Source organism: Pleurodeles waltl, chromosome 7, assembly GCF_031143425.1.
Source record: "Pleurodeles waltl isolate 20211129_DDA chromosome 7, aPleWal1.hap1.20221129, whole genome shotgun sequence".
NCBI classification, from domain to species: Eukaryota; Metazoa; Chordata; class Amphibia; order Caudata; family Salamandridae; genus Pleurodeles; species Pleurodeles waltl.
Window position 1 is genome coordinate 72,647,796 of NC_090446.1, and position 14,821 is coordinate 72,662,616.

Genomic DNA, 14,821 nt, shown 5'->3' on the forward strand with positions numbered 1-14,821 from the left:
AGGCACTGAGCACTTATTTATTAATGTCATGAATCCCATGATACCTTGAAAAATTGTTATTTTGATCTGTAATATTTCTGGAGTGTTATCTTTGTTTATCTTTTTTTTCATTCTACTGCTGCACAATGACAATATCCTCATCTAATTCATTGCATTTGTTTTTCTAAATTACGCTGTGTGCAACATTGCTATATTTTTTAAAGATATTTTTGTAGCATAACATTTCTGTAGTTCCTAGAGTGAAGGCTCACCATCTCAATTACAGGTACTAATGTGATTAAACAATCCACAGGAGTGTGTACATTCAAACAGATTTTATGTGTGTAAACCCAAGCCATTATAAACACCTGGATACTTTGACTTTTTCTTTACACGTAACAACTCATACCCTAAACTAATCATGATATCACTAAAATAGACATTGTGGTTTACTGTTCACCCCCTCATTTGTTACTAGCGGAACAACAGGATTTTTCATCTGGCCTGAGCTGGGCAGCCCCACCTTGTGGCAGTTATATTCAGAGAGAGGGCAGACCCGGCAAAAAATGATCTTGTGACACTTTATCTGGGCAAGTGAGGCAATGTCTGGGACTGTAAGACTTGTGTTAATGAAAGTGATGGGTGAGATGGAGCTTTTGAGGCTGTACTTGCAAATAAGATGGCTACTATAGAAGAGGATGACTGTACTTCTGGCCAATGATGCTCTTGTTTTTGGTCTATCATCTTTCCACCTCTGACTTACCATGGAAGGACCCTGTTTAATAAATTAGGCAGTAATATAAGTAGAGTTTTATCTGTTTTGTATAATTGTTTTTATCTTGTTGTAATTGCTTTTTTTGTAGGTGTTTTCACTCCCTGTGTTATCATCAGGCTCGAAGGTTGGATGGAGCAACTTCCTGAGATGCCATCATAGTCAAAGGTCACATGAGCTCATTTCCTCTGATGTCATGAGGGGAGAGTTTAAGTAACTGAAGTCACTTCTGCTACACCAGGCATTTTGGTAAACATCTATTATATCAGTGCTGTCAGGGTGACAATAACATTTTCCAGTGCAAAAATAGGTTCACACAAATGTACTCTTCAGCTGTGGAAAATGTAGATTTATTTGTTCTCAACCAGAAACAAACATAATCAGACAGGAAATGCAAATATTGATCATTGACTAGTTTCCCGAACTGGAGAAAAACACACAGACAAAAGCTATCCTTAATTCACACAGGTACACATAAATTAACTTTGTTTATTCTATATCTTTGGGAAGTGGATGAGGATGTGCAATTAGAGTTATTTTCTTAGATTTAAAAGAAGTACAATAATATTCTATTTATACCAGCTAAGATGTAATATCAAACTAGTAATCATGTTAATGAAGTAAAGGGTTATTGTACATGCGGATGGCTCATTGAAACCCAGCGGTAAAAATGTGCATTTCATGATCCCCATACGTGCACCATTTAGTTGCTGTATTTTCCATTTACCAAAACAACATGTGAAGCAATTAAATCTGGGTTGTGATTTTAGTTTTTAATGAATCAGGGTCAGAGAGACCCTTTTCAAGATGTAAACAGTATCTTGCCAAGCCTTTTCTTCAGGGTTTAACTAATTTTCACCAGAAATGGACTGCTCAATCAGTTATAAAAGAAAAATGACAAAGGAGAGGGTCAAAGCTTCCTAAGTAAATCTGTTTGTGCCCTACAGGTGTCTTAGTGGCATCACTAAAACCTGTTTGGCCTTGTTCAGTCAGATCTGATATAGTTCACAGCGCTGCAACGATTATTTGTATCTATTGGGCTCTATTGACAAAGTTAAATCACCTGAGAGGAGGAATCAGCATCTACAAATTTGCTGGGATTGTAAAGGAAGTACCTTTTTCAAGGGGGAAAAACAAGAAAGGTATGTATTTCCACAGGGGTTTCTATTCCCTCTGTGCGGATCCCTCTGCTATGGGTAACTCTGCAGATAAATGAGATCTCTCTGGGAATGTCACATGACCTTCATGAGAATGGAAAACGTACACCTGCAGCAGCTTTCCATGTTCCATGCATATATCTGGAAAAGGTTTGGCATTCCACAAAGTTGTAAATCTACTCTTGAATGTAGGTGTAAATCTACAAGTGCAGCTTTATGATCTTCTTTGTGAATTGGGCCCAAAGTCTGCATGTCTGCCATTCTGACAATAAAATCCATTGAGATGGTCCTACTTTCCAGAGACTTGTGCTCTTGCTTCCAGTATGTGGTTGCCACGGAAACACTTAGCAGGGCACCCAGTGACCTATCATATTGTAACATCAACTAAGGCCCTTGGGAGAGAAGTTTTACTTTTGAGAAGCAGTAACACCCAGTCAGAGTATGGATTTGGCTCATGTCCTGTGGACAAAAGTACAACACAACTGCAGCTCTGACAACCAGGTACCAGTGTATGAAATAGCTTGAATTACACAAGTTTTGAGATGTCTTGGGGGATTTTTATAGGGTTGAATTATCCTACATTCTTACAAAGCAGGCATTGCTACTGCAGTGACTCAAGGTGGCCAGAGTATGGTCTTAGCAGAATCTCTGCTGGGAGGAGACAGACACTGGTGCAGATATAAACATCACTAACAAGTTAGGACACATCCATGGCTGAAGCATTGTCACATTCAGACACATGTGAGTCATTGCCGACAGGCACCTGAAGAGAGCTGAAAGCTTGAAGTGCAGCAGACATGAACACTGGCCAACAACAGTCCAGTGATGCCTGAAGTTATAAAGCACACAGTCGTACACTGTTGCCTGTGTGACATCCATTCAGTGGTTAGAGCATAGCTTTGCCTCTCTGACTCAAGGAAACTGGTTAACTGCTATGTAGCCATGACAACCACTGACCCAGTTCAAATATGTCATTGGTTGACATTCTGGTAAGGGGTCAATGTTCATGGCTAACCTACAGGAAAAACACATTTCATGGCATGGAGTATAATTTTGTTGCAGGATAAGTCCCTGCGAGCAAAGGATTTGTGTGATCCTTCTAAGATTTCTCAGTTTTAAGGCGAGTACGAAGAAACAAAGAGTAGCAAATCAATGATGAGGCATGCCCCCTAACAATGAGAAAGCATGGGTCATACTAGACTGTACTGATGGCGTGAGACTGAACATCAATGTACATATCTGTGCCAGACTCACAGTGGTATGTGCCATATTCGGTCACAGTCTTACTGCCTTGGACAGTTTTTAGCTCCACTGGTACTGAGCTAATAACCTCCTTGTACATGAAACTGACAATAATTTTTGTGCGTGGAGGCACCTTGATCGGCAAGCTCAATTCTGCTGTTTTCTTTGTGGTGAGAGATTCAGATTCACCTTTGCTCACTGTAAAGGTGTTGGAAACCTCTGTTGTAATATTGGCCACTTCTTTCAAGGTAAATGAAGCACCCACCTTAATTGAAGATTCATTGCTGAACTCAAAGCTATGGGAAACATATTTCTCATACTCTTTGCAAGAAGTAGCAGTGAACTCCTGCTCACTGTCTGTGTTGTTGGTGTAAAGATACTGATCTGCCTGGATGTTCCTTTCACTCTCTACCTTTTTCTTGTTCCACAAAAGTGTGCCGGTCACAGAGGCTTTCCCGGGACGCAGAGGATACAAGTGAGAGATTTGATCATTTAAACCAGTAATAGAATAATCGTCTAGATATTCACCAGCTTTGGCTACTATATATCTCCCCCCTCTATTTGGATGCTCATATAGAAGCCATACTCCATTCTGGACTCTATGTGAGGATATCTTATCATTTATGTTTCCAAACATTAGATTGCTTTCATGAGTCACAACTGACGAATTGCCGGAGCAATATCCATGCTCATAGACTGTGATCTTTGGATTGTTCAGGTCTTCGGTGATCAGCTTCAAAGAAGATGCTTTGTCAGTCATTTCAGTTGCCGGATGTTCTCCTTCCTCTAAGGCAATGAACCATCCCTTATAGTTTGGATGCTCGTACATTAGCCATGGCTGCCCCACCACCTTCGCAGACGAGATGGTGTCTTCAAAGCTCTCATTCACAAGATTCGGAACATCTGCTGTATATGTCCTATGGAGTCCCTGGAAGTTGGGATGCTCATATACAGTGATTTTGTTCATGGTGGTCAGCAACAAAGTTTCCAATGTGTATTCAGTATCTGCCTCTGTAATACAAAACAACTAGTCAGTGGAGAAGCATCATACATGATTGTGTGGAGAGTAACAGCACTGTCTTTTCTCTTTTATAAGAAGGTATATTTTGCTGCCTTTGTTTAGAAAAGTGTTTTTCAGACAAACAGGCTTATTTACAAGGGGCCTGCATCGCCACAACATAAATTTTGTACATGCTTTAGTGGCGCAGGCCTCTCAATCATATCTATGAGGCCACACAGTCACTCTGCATGGCTTTGCATGGCCTCATTGATATGGCGTAGGGCACGGCAGTGCAAAGCGCTGCGTTGCCTTAACCTGCGTCAAGGAGGCACACCATGGGCATTGTGGTAGATGTTCTCACGCAACACCCATGGTTTTTGATGCTGCCCCAGATTAACAAGGGGCCTGTAAACCTGGGGCAGTGCCAACACTTTATGCCACACCAGAGCAGGCATAACAAGGAGAAGTGTTTTCATTTCTCCTCGTTCCTTCTGCTTTCCATATGTGCTGCATTCAACAGCGCACATAGAACGAGGAAAAGGCATCAGTGGATTGTTTTTTGTGCAGGAAGGTGTCCCTTCCTGCACAAAAACAATCCTGCCAACAATGCAGACACCCTTGCACCATAGTACAAGGATGTCTGCGTTGGTGCTAGGCACCCAAATGTGCCGGCACTGGCTGAAAGGACAGGAATGCACTGCATCTCCTATATATAGTGCATTCCTGCCCTTTGGATTTGTCATAGTGCAGCGCAGCAAGAATGCTTTCAGTCCTGCTCTATGCCAAATCCTTGTAAATGATGCCCTAAAGTGTAACTTCCAAATAATTTCAAGCCCAGACACAGAAAGCAGTTTGGTTCTATAGGTTATCTCAGGGTAAAATAAAAGTGTAGGTTACAAAGAGTCCATATGAAATAGTATGAGGAAGGCAAAGGATGGGACAGAATCCCTGTGTGCATCAACATAAAAGTAGGCAGATACTAATCACAGAAACACCGTATGAGTAATGCTTTCTCGGGAACTACCTGTATTATTATCAATTTCAGAAAAATACTTTAAATAAAACAAATGTATGACCTTCCTTTTTCTCTTGGCAGAAGTTCAATGCCATATATAGTATAGAACATTGCCAAAGCCAGAAATGACTTTATGTTAACCTAATATTATCTAATAGTCACGCCTACCTATAATTATGTTTTTAAAACTGAGAAGCTCTTATGCTGTGTAACGATTAGGGTCACTGGAGCAGTAACATTATGCTGCACTCCCGAACTCAATATTTTGTTCTCCTCCTGAAAAACATCAAGAACCCACCAATCCACACGTTGATTTGACTTCCTTGCCCCCCAGCGGGGTACTTGACTCTATTGAACATGGCTGTTGGCCTAAAAGTGTCCCTTCTTTTATCAAGCGAGACTACTAACCCCTCTGCGAAGCCAGGATAAAACTGCAGTTGATTGCAGTTGTGGAATTCAGGCCTTTATTCCTTGGAACCCTACTGAGGAAGATGCTTTCTAGCCCTGCTGGTAAATCAGCAAAGTTTATCATCACTAGAATGTTGCTCTTACCTCAAAGAATTACGGCAATTTGTTTGTATATCCATTGGAGACTGAGACATCATTTTCTTGTGGTCTTAGTGTGTAGGAATAGCTCCAGGATGCTGGGTTGCCATTCCTAGTAATTGTAAGCCCTGCTTCTTTTTGTCTGTGGCATGACCCTGAGCAGCTCCTTCCTCCCCTTCTCTGCACAGGTCAGGCCAGGCCAGTTGTAGCGCTGGTTGATATGTCTCCAATTTTGATTCACAAATGCTCCAATAGAGTCTTTTGGAGTTCTTTGATTATCCCACCCATGTCCCAGAGTTCCAGCAGGCCAGCCTGCTGCATGCAAGAAGCATTAATTGATTCAAAGAAGAGGCCAAAGGAATGGTCTATTGTTTTTCCTGAGAGTCTGTGCTCTGGCTCATGTTCTCTCAAGAAGACAAGCTCCTCTCCCAGCAAGAACCTCCGATTAGTTGAAGCTTGTTTAAATGAATTCACATCTTTTATTCCTCCTTTGTGTGTGGACCCTGAATCCCAGTGGACCCAGTAACAGGATTTACCATTGCCATCAGAATTACAAATCCAGTGGGAACACGAGATATTGTGATTGAGTTTTTCGCCCAGGTACTTTACCACTTACCAGAAGGTGTAAATATGCTTGACAATGGAGGGAAAACAAGTAGGACTTGGTGCAGAAACACAGACTCCTGCAAGGTATCTCCTATTATCCATTGACCAGCAGTAATCATCCCTCATATTTGTATTTCTAGAGAGGGAGATGAGTTCCAGCCAAAAATGTCCCAATTGTAATGGGCCTGTTATTACTTTTGTACAACAGCTCTCAAATAATTTGATTGCTCATTGCACCTACAACTGGTCTGCCTTGTATTGTGATAGAGAACTAAGTCACATTGCCAAGGTCTATGTGTACTTTGGTTTTACATGTTCTGAGTCAGGGAAAGCGCATAACCAAGATTAACCATGCCTGTAAGATTAACCATGCCTGTAAGATTAACCATGCCAAGACCTTGTTGGGAGCTAAATCTATCAAATTGTTCAAGGCCTGAGAGAAGCTGCATTTGCTAATTGCTGAAGGCTCAATCAGGGCTGTATTTTATGTCCTATCAGCACAGATGTGAGTTCTACTGCAGATGTGGATAATCCCCCTGAGACTGCACCTACCTATGGTCTGGTTGTGAACCCACCATTCAGAACTGCTGCTTGCAGTTTGATGGATTGCATTCATTACTGGTCGCCAAACATCATAACGGGATGTTGTGCAGCAACCACAAAAATAAGGCTGGATGGGTGCTGCTGAACACAGCCTGTTCCCAGCTCTGACAAATCCCCATTAAAGACTGCCAGCTCTGTGCAGTACACATGAGTGTGCGGGGAACTGTCCTGGGTGCAAGATGGCCCTGAAAGAACTTGAGACCTCCTCTGACCTGTGAAAGGGGTAATACGTAAAACTGACTACATCTGTGAACTGTGGATGATTGCATTGCACATAGCCCTGATTCACAGTTCTCTAATATCCCCTGGAGAACAGGAAGCAATCCTGGGAAGGGGACAGAGGGCCACTTCATTAGAAAGTGCTAATAAGAAATCACACATAGACACTGGCTTGCATATCAGTATTAAAGTGTGTAGTGTTTAGTACAGCATTGTGAATAGCTTACATTCTTTCTTGCCAAAATATGCACTGAACTGGACATTCACTTTATTTGGTCTGTTGGTGAATTTTTGAGCTCTAAGGGGCATTTTTAAAAGCCCCTTTTGCCACCAGTGCATCATTTTCTGTGACGCACAGGTGGCGCAAGGATCTATAAACCTGAGGATGCATCAAAAGTGTTCGCCTCCTCAGGGGAGGAGCAACTAGGAGAAATATCTTTATTTGGTGCTAGGCAGCAGTTTGTCCACCAACACAGAGGGAAATTACAGAAATGCACCATATCTTGTATATATTGAGCATTTCTCGCCTTTCAAATTGGCGTAGGGTAGCACGGCTAAAATACTTGTGGAGCTGCCCTACACTAATTTCTTGTAAATTTGCTCCTACATCTGAGCACTCCCATATTATCTCCCTGAGAAACTGTGACTGCTCATCCTTGCTACCCTGAGAATGAAGTGTGGAGAGGGTTATACTTGGCCTAGTTTACAGACCAATAGTAGGATAGGTCGTGGAGCATCAGTGGCAAATGATCTCAACTTCCAGAACCAAAGGCCCAGTAACCCCTGCCTTCCCACTACACCCCAATGGGATGTGAGATTCCTTAAAAATGAAACCAGGATGATAGGCAGATTTGAATCACTTAGGGTAAGGTTCCAGTTCCCCAGGCCACAAGTCTATTGAACATTTTACGGCCATAAAGTACAAGAATTTCAGTTTTAACCGAGTTGAGCTTAAGTTTACTGTTGCTCATCCACCTGACCATTTCCAGAAAACAGTTTTGGAAGCTGAACTTAAGTATTTCTTGATTGCTATCAAACTGTGACATGATTTGGTTATCAGTGGTGTGGTATGATAAATGCCCATAGTAAAGTGATTAGAACAGTCACTAATCTTGTCATAATAACAATGAGCATGGAAAATAGATTTAAAAAAAATATTCACAGCTAGGTACAAAAACGTAAGCCATCATTACAAGTGGTGTGATAAATGGCACTGCCCTGGGGACTGGTATTTACTGGGCTGATAAATATAACCTATTATGATTTTTCCCTCTTTGAACAAGGGATAACATGCAGATGTTGGTGTCAACTGCACTGCAATCTGCATATTGTGGAGTTTAAAGGATATTTTTAACTTTTTAAATTTCAGCATGTTTGGCCCAGTGAAATTTAACTAAGGGTTAACCTTATTGCACCCATTAATCAATGGGTGAAAAACACTCTGGTAAAATTGTAATTATGATCCCTATACAAACAAGCATTTGTACAGGAGCTGCAATAATTTACTGGAGCACTCATATTCAAGAGACCAACCAAGAGTGTGTGCCAGGCATGCTCCAATTTAACGGTCACACACTTAGACAATTGGGGCAGATCACTAAGAACTCATGCAACACAGCAAGACAACATGTTGTTCTGTGCTGCATGACAAGGAGAGAGCAGGAATGTGCCAAATATACTAAGATAGGATGCATTGCCTGCTCCCTCCTGTACTGCCTAGCACGAACGCAGGCGTCCTTGGGCCATGGTGATAGTGCGCCTGTATTACGGATAAGATCAGTGTACCATTTTGATGGAATTCCAGGTTTAGTCTTTGTATAACTGAGAATGTGCTAAAATCCATGGGTGGATGCATGGAAACACCCATACTTCACCCATAGAACACCTTTTGAATGTTGAGTAGCGCAAAGCAGCAATTTGTGCTACTTTGTATTGCTTCAGACTTACTAAAATGGCTTTGTGTGCCTTAGTAAATCTCACTTAAGCTCACATGTTGCCTATAGCTTGACACCCTCTACAGTTGCCTTATGGCACCTTGCTTGATGCATGGACAAAGCAAGTGTTTAGTAAATCTGGCCCTCAGTGTCATATTCAAAAATAATCTTTCTGTGTCATGTTTTTCTCCCTGCTTCACCCTCTCAGGCACCTCTTCCAGCTTTCTATACTGCTTTCTCTCTGCCTACTGCTAAATCCGGGTGTTAATAACTACTCTAGCTTGACTTCCTCTACCGTTACTTTTTCTCAATACACCTCTCTCTACTCCTCTCTCCATCTTTTGCACAATGGTCCTACTCACGTCATACCTCTTTTTGTGCCTAGTTCTATATTTCTTACTCTATATATCAACTCGATCTCTGTCAGCCCCCCTATTCTGCACCTAATACTTTGTTCCCATCTCACCTCCCTTTATCTCTTTTCCATCTACTTCACGTTTCTCTCAAACTCATATCAATCGTTACCCAGCTCTCTATTTTTCTCTCCTTTCTTCTGGGCCTTCCCACTCTGTAATTCTGCCAGGCCTCTCTGCACCTTACCACTCTCTACATCATATTTGTTTTTTCACATTTCTTTCTCAAAATCTAATTTTTCTCATTGCCTCATCTTCCTATGGAACCATTCTGTTGCTACATATGCTGTAAATGTGCCTCACCATTTGCTTGCTTCCTCTCTATTCTACCATCTCTCTACCTCTTTCCTCATCCCCTTTCTAACTATCATATTCCTCTTTCACTACATCTATTTGCCTACTCCTTTTTCTTTGTCTATCCTTACCTCTCTCACACACACATGCATCTCTTAGAACATTCTTCTTCATTTAAACTCACCTTGTCTACTTCAGCTGTATCTGTCTGCTTCCTTCTTTCCACATATCTCTACCTCACCTGCATCTACCTCTAGCCTTCCCTTGCATTACTTGCTCAACCTCACCACCACATCTTCCTTTTATTAACCTCGCATCTCTTTCTTTACTTGGTCTATCACTCCAACTTATCCTATTTTTTGCTGCATCTCATCTTTTTTTTCTACAATTCATCTTGTATTATGTCTTTCTTTCTTTGTCATTGCAATGTTTTCTTGAATTGTTTTCTACATCTCTTATTATTTTACCCTCCTCTCTACCTCACAGCTCTCACTACCTTGCATATGTTTCATCACCTCAAGCCCTAAACCTGTCAACCCTTACCTCTTTTTGTCTTCACCTGTCTTTAACTCATGTTGCTTTGCATTTTCTCTTTCTTTTTCTCTAGCTGTCTCTCTAATCGGCCCTCGGTGTACCCCATCCTTCCCCTCCCTTTATAAATTGCTCAGTCCTAGCTCTAGATTTGTCTACATCTCTGCTTCACTCAAAAAGCTTAGGTATCTTTCTTCCTCTCTTTCTATATCTCTGAATCACTGTTTTAGGATACCCCACTTTTCTATTGTTACCACATGTCTCTCCTTAGGTCATCTCTTTCTTCACCATCTACACCTACTTTGTTCTTCTACGTTACCTTTCAGTCTTTCTCCAACCTCCCACTTCCTCCCATTTATCTTACTCAGTAGAGTCAGAGGTAAATATCTTGCTAGTGATTGTACATATTGAAAAAGGAGAAGAGAGCAAAGGCAGGGAAAGAGAAATATGGAGACATTTGTCAGATTTCACCAAATGGAATGATTAACATCCTCAGCATAGTGCTTTGATTGTACCTGCTACAGCACAAATTCCAGTAGTGAAGTGAGACCTATTTGTGATTGATTATGAATACCTGCCAAAACAAGATGGAATGTCAAGTGCTGAGTGCTTAAGTTTTATTTTTATATTATGCACTTGACACTAAATCTCACCATGTCACCCTTACTCTGTTCTTCTGATGATGGGCAGGGAAGGCTGCTCAGCCACTGAATTCTTTGTAACATATTATTGTTGCACGTTGAACAAATGAAGAGCAAAGCAGAAAATTAAATACCTTTATCAATAGATATTCAGCCTTTTGTTGGTTCCTTTTGGCTGGAGAACACCAAGCAGCTTGAGTTAGTGCCTGTTTTTTGCGTCTCTTGGTTTCTGAAATTTTAACATAAAATGTAATATTGGTGGCATCACTGCTGAGAGTGAGTAGGAAATTTAAATGTCTTCCAGAAAAGTGGTCTGAAAATGGATTTTGCCTGTGGCTCCAAAACATCTTATGATATCACTATCAACACAAATTAAATACAACATTCATGCAATATCAACAACCAGAATACATTTAAAATATGGGTCACAGTAACAATTCTTTTGGAATGTTGGATTCTGGAAACTATTGATATTGAACCTGCTCCCACTTTCACCACACCCAGAAGCATGCCCTGGCAGACTGGATTTTTACTTAAAGCAAGTTCAAATGTAGGTCTTAAACTCACTTGTACTTCTAAACAGGAAGACAACTGTAAATATGGGTGTAAATCTGGAATGTTGGGTACAGAATATTGAGCTCCCATGGTATTGTCATCAAAGTATTGATAACAAAATTACTGTCCATGTACCTTGAAGATATATCTATCTACAAATAATATTACATTACTCTTCATGCTACATAGATGTGGATTTTAGAATATATCATACTTATCCTTATGCATTACTTCCTCAATATTATATTGTTCCATATTTTGGTCAGTGTATTTTGGCCACTTGATGTATTATACTCAATATTCCAGACTATAACTGTAGACATGAACATATGACCATATTCCCTGATGTCCCCCAACCAAACATATAAATACAAGGAAGGCTAAAGTGTATGTTGTTTTGTTCTCCCATCAACCAAAATCAGAAGACTTGTGAATGCAGAGGATTTTTATTTGTCCACCTTCTCTTTTCCTCCACGTCTCATGAACAGTATTTTAAATTTGAGTGCATGTGACCCTCCAAAGAGATGATCAGAAAATAAAGAAGGGAGCAGCTATTTAACCAGATGCAACTGTTTTCCACTTTTGGGTGACCGACATTCCCAGATTTCTATTGTAAAATATCTATTCAAGTCAGACAATTGTAGTTTGCCTTAATGTTGTGAATTCACTATTTGGCATTACTTTGGCACACATTTCCCAAATAATTAGATACTGCACTTTCAATATTGTAAGACAATAGAAGGCTCAGTGGTAACTTTTTTGAGAGCCTGATTTAGCTGTTGGCAGATGGGGTACTCCATCACAACGGTGATAGATAATTAATCCGCTGAAATCTAAATACCATTAAATCCTATGGGATTTAGATTTAGGTGGAGGGGCTATTCATCACTGTTTTGAACATCTAAATCAGTTGTGAACATCCATCACTTGTCCCCTGGCATCTAATTCAGGCCCTAAGTCCTGGAATAATTCTGACGAAGGGGCTGTTTGCTGGACCCACTCTTCCAGTGTTCCCTTCCACTCCCAAAATTTCAATGAAGTTATGCCCCTCTTTGCCTTTGTGTTTGTTAACCTGTTTATGTGGCTGTTTTTCTATATGTGTTTCTATATGTATGTGTGCTTGTGTGTACACAACATAAAAAGCTGAGTTTCCTTTCAATACACCTGTTCACGGATGCCCTTTTGCTTCCAATGTCAATTACAGAAATAAAATAATGTAATATGCACTGAGGCAGTGGCGCAATAAAAAAAAAACTAGCACATTTGCAACCTTTTTAAAGTACCTATAAGAAGAGTTGCATATTTAGTGCCAGATTACAAGGCTGATGGTCTGAAGACCTCCAGGCTTGCGGTTGCTGTCGGACTGCCGTGGCTGTGGCGGGCTGACTGCCACATTATGAGTTTGGCGCGCAGCCCCGCCAACCTCTCGTCATCCTTGCCAGGATCTCAGATCCTGACGGGCTGACGGCGGTGCAGGTTGCAATCAGCGAGGGCGGCGTTGAAGTCAGCACTGCCGTGCTAACTACAACTTTGTTATCCACCAGCCTTTTCATGGTGTTACCACTGCCATGAACATGCTGGCAGAGAACAGGTGCATGGGTCCCTCTGCCCAGCACCCTCAAAATGTACACTGTCTGCTGTGCAGACAGTGTGCATTTCAGGGGTGCTGGTACCCTCTGCATGCTGCAGCATTGCCGCCGACTCTATTATGAGTTGGTGACAATGCTGCTGCTCCTTTCCACTGGGTTGACCGGCCAGCCCAGTGGGGAAGTTGTAATGGGGTCAGCAGGGAGGCTGCCCTCTTGGCAGCAACCACCCCGTCTGGAGTTTGCCAGACCGGTGTTTCCATCTACCAAACTATTAATCAGCCCCTTACTGTCATCGCACACATGCGCTCAGACTGGAATCCACAAATATTGCCAGTAGAAAACTGTCATATTATTGACATTGTGATCTGACATTTTTAGAAGTTGATATTTCAACTATGCTTCACTGCACACATGGGTAAATTAGGCACTGAAGAAAGGGAAACCCTGCTGTGCAATTGCACTTTTTTAAAGCTTCATGTTATCTCCCTAGAGAAAAGCAGTTTCTCAGTGGAGAAATCCCTGAATCTACATCTCTCACACAGTTTAGTGGCATTCCATCGCCCCTTCCACCCTTTAGAGAAATTCACTCCCATCCTTTGCTGGAGCAAAGCTCTGACCACATCCAGGGTGAGAATGAGTTGTAGATGCATTTGTGAATGTTCACAATGTTACAACTTTGAGGGTGTTCACATACACTCCAGACAAAGAAATGCATTAACTTGCCTATTTCCTACTGTTTCTTGTGCTTACTATCATACAATATACACAATTGTGCATACAATTACTCATTAGTAAATGCATTTCCACATGCTACATATCCTTTTGCGCATACCGGCAGAAGTAAATGCAATAAAAAAACAAGGGTTTACAGTTGCCTTGTGAATCGGGCTCCCATTATAAGTGTATGTGTGTATATGTGTGTGTATGTGTGAGTGCACACGTGCTTTTTGATGATTTGTATGTGCGTGTGTGGGGGGGTGTTGCAAGTATTTGTTTATGTCCTTGATTAGGTGCATTTCTGTGTGTGATGTATGTCAGTATTCATGCATGTGAATTAGACGTATGCTTATCTGTGTGATAAGCATGTATGAGATGTATGTGTTAAGTTTGTGTGTGGGTGCCCCTGTGTTGGCAGAGTGACAGTGCATCACCAAAACCATGACAATAGGAGCAGCATACCTTCTTTTGCCTGCTCCTTCTTTCTCTCTATGACAGTTCTCATGAACTAATGTTAGGATCCATGCACACTACTCACCAGAAGGTGTTCTTTCTTCTGTCTCTCCTTGCACTTGCCGAAGAGACACCTGGTCATATAGGGCCAGGTTTCTGCCACTCCCAGGACTCCGGGGCAATAATTTCCATATGCAATCACCCCTCCTGTTGAATATTTATCAACTCTCTAATAGAATCCGCCTCTAAGCATTGTCTGAAATGATTAATAATGCAAATATGAGCACTTCTTTCCAGGCAGACAGAATACATTCTCAAAGGCACAAGTGTCAATAAACCAACCCTGTCAAATGTGCTGCGGTTGAGACAAAGAAGTCACTGTTTTTAGATGGATGTGGCTCAGCAGGAAGTGGTGAAGTGTGAGGCCCCCTTCACGACTAGCTGCACAGACTGAGATCCTGACCTCGGTCGGTGGTTGTTCCAAGTATTATATGAAATAAGAGTCTGGTTCACCCCACCACAGGGTGAAAGTGCTACACATGTTTTTGTTTGGAC

At 41.4% G+C, this 14,821-nt stretch overlaps 1 protein-coding gene across 2 annotated transcripts; it reads right to left on the reverse strand.

The window, feature by feature from the left end:
- Window positions 1-1,079: 1,079 nt before the first annotated feature.
- LOC138303660 (epidermal differentiation-specific protein-like) lies at window positions 1,080-14,378 on the reverse strand. 2 transcript variants are annotated; one of them, XM_069242963.1, is made up of 3 exons: window positions 14,352-14,378; window positions 11,087-11,181; window positions 1,080-4,161 (listed from the first exon to the last, which is right to left on the reverse strand). In XM_069242963.1, the coding sequence occupies exon 3, from the start codon at window positions 4,115-4,117 to the stop codon at window positions 3,104-3,106; it is 1,014 nt and encodes a 337-aa protein (XP_069099064.1). In that variant the 5' UTR covers window positions 4,118-4,161; window positions 11,087-11,181; window positions 14,352-14,378; the 3' UTR covers window positions 1,080-3,103. The 2 variants fall into 2 exon arrangements, with proteins under 2 accessions (XP_069099064.1, XP_069099066.1); XM_069242965.1 differs by lacking the exon at window positions 11,087-11,181.
- Between the last annotated feature and the right edge of the window lie 443 nt (window positions 14,379-14,821).

Excerpts from the sequence above, each read along its gene's own strand:
- LOC138303660 (XM_069242965.1), bottom strand. The coding sequence starts at position 4,117 with ATGAACAAAATCACTGTATATGAGCATCCCAACTTCCAGGGACTCCAT.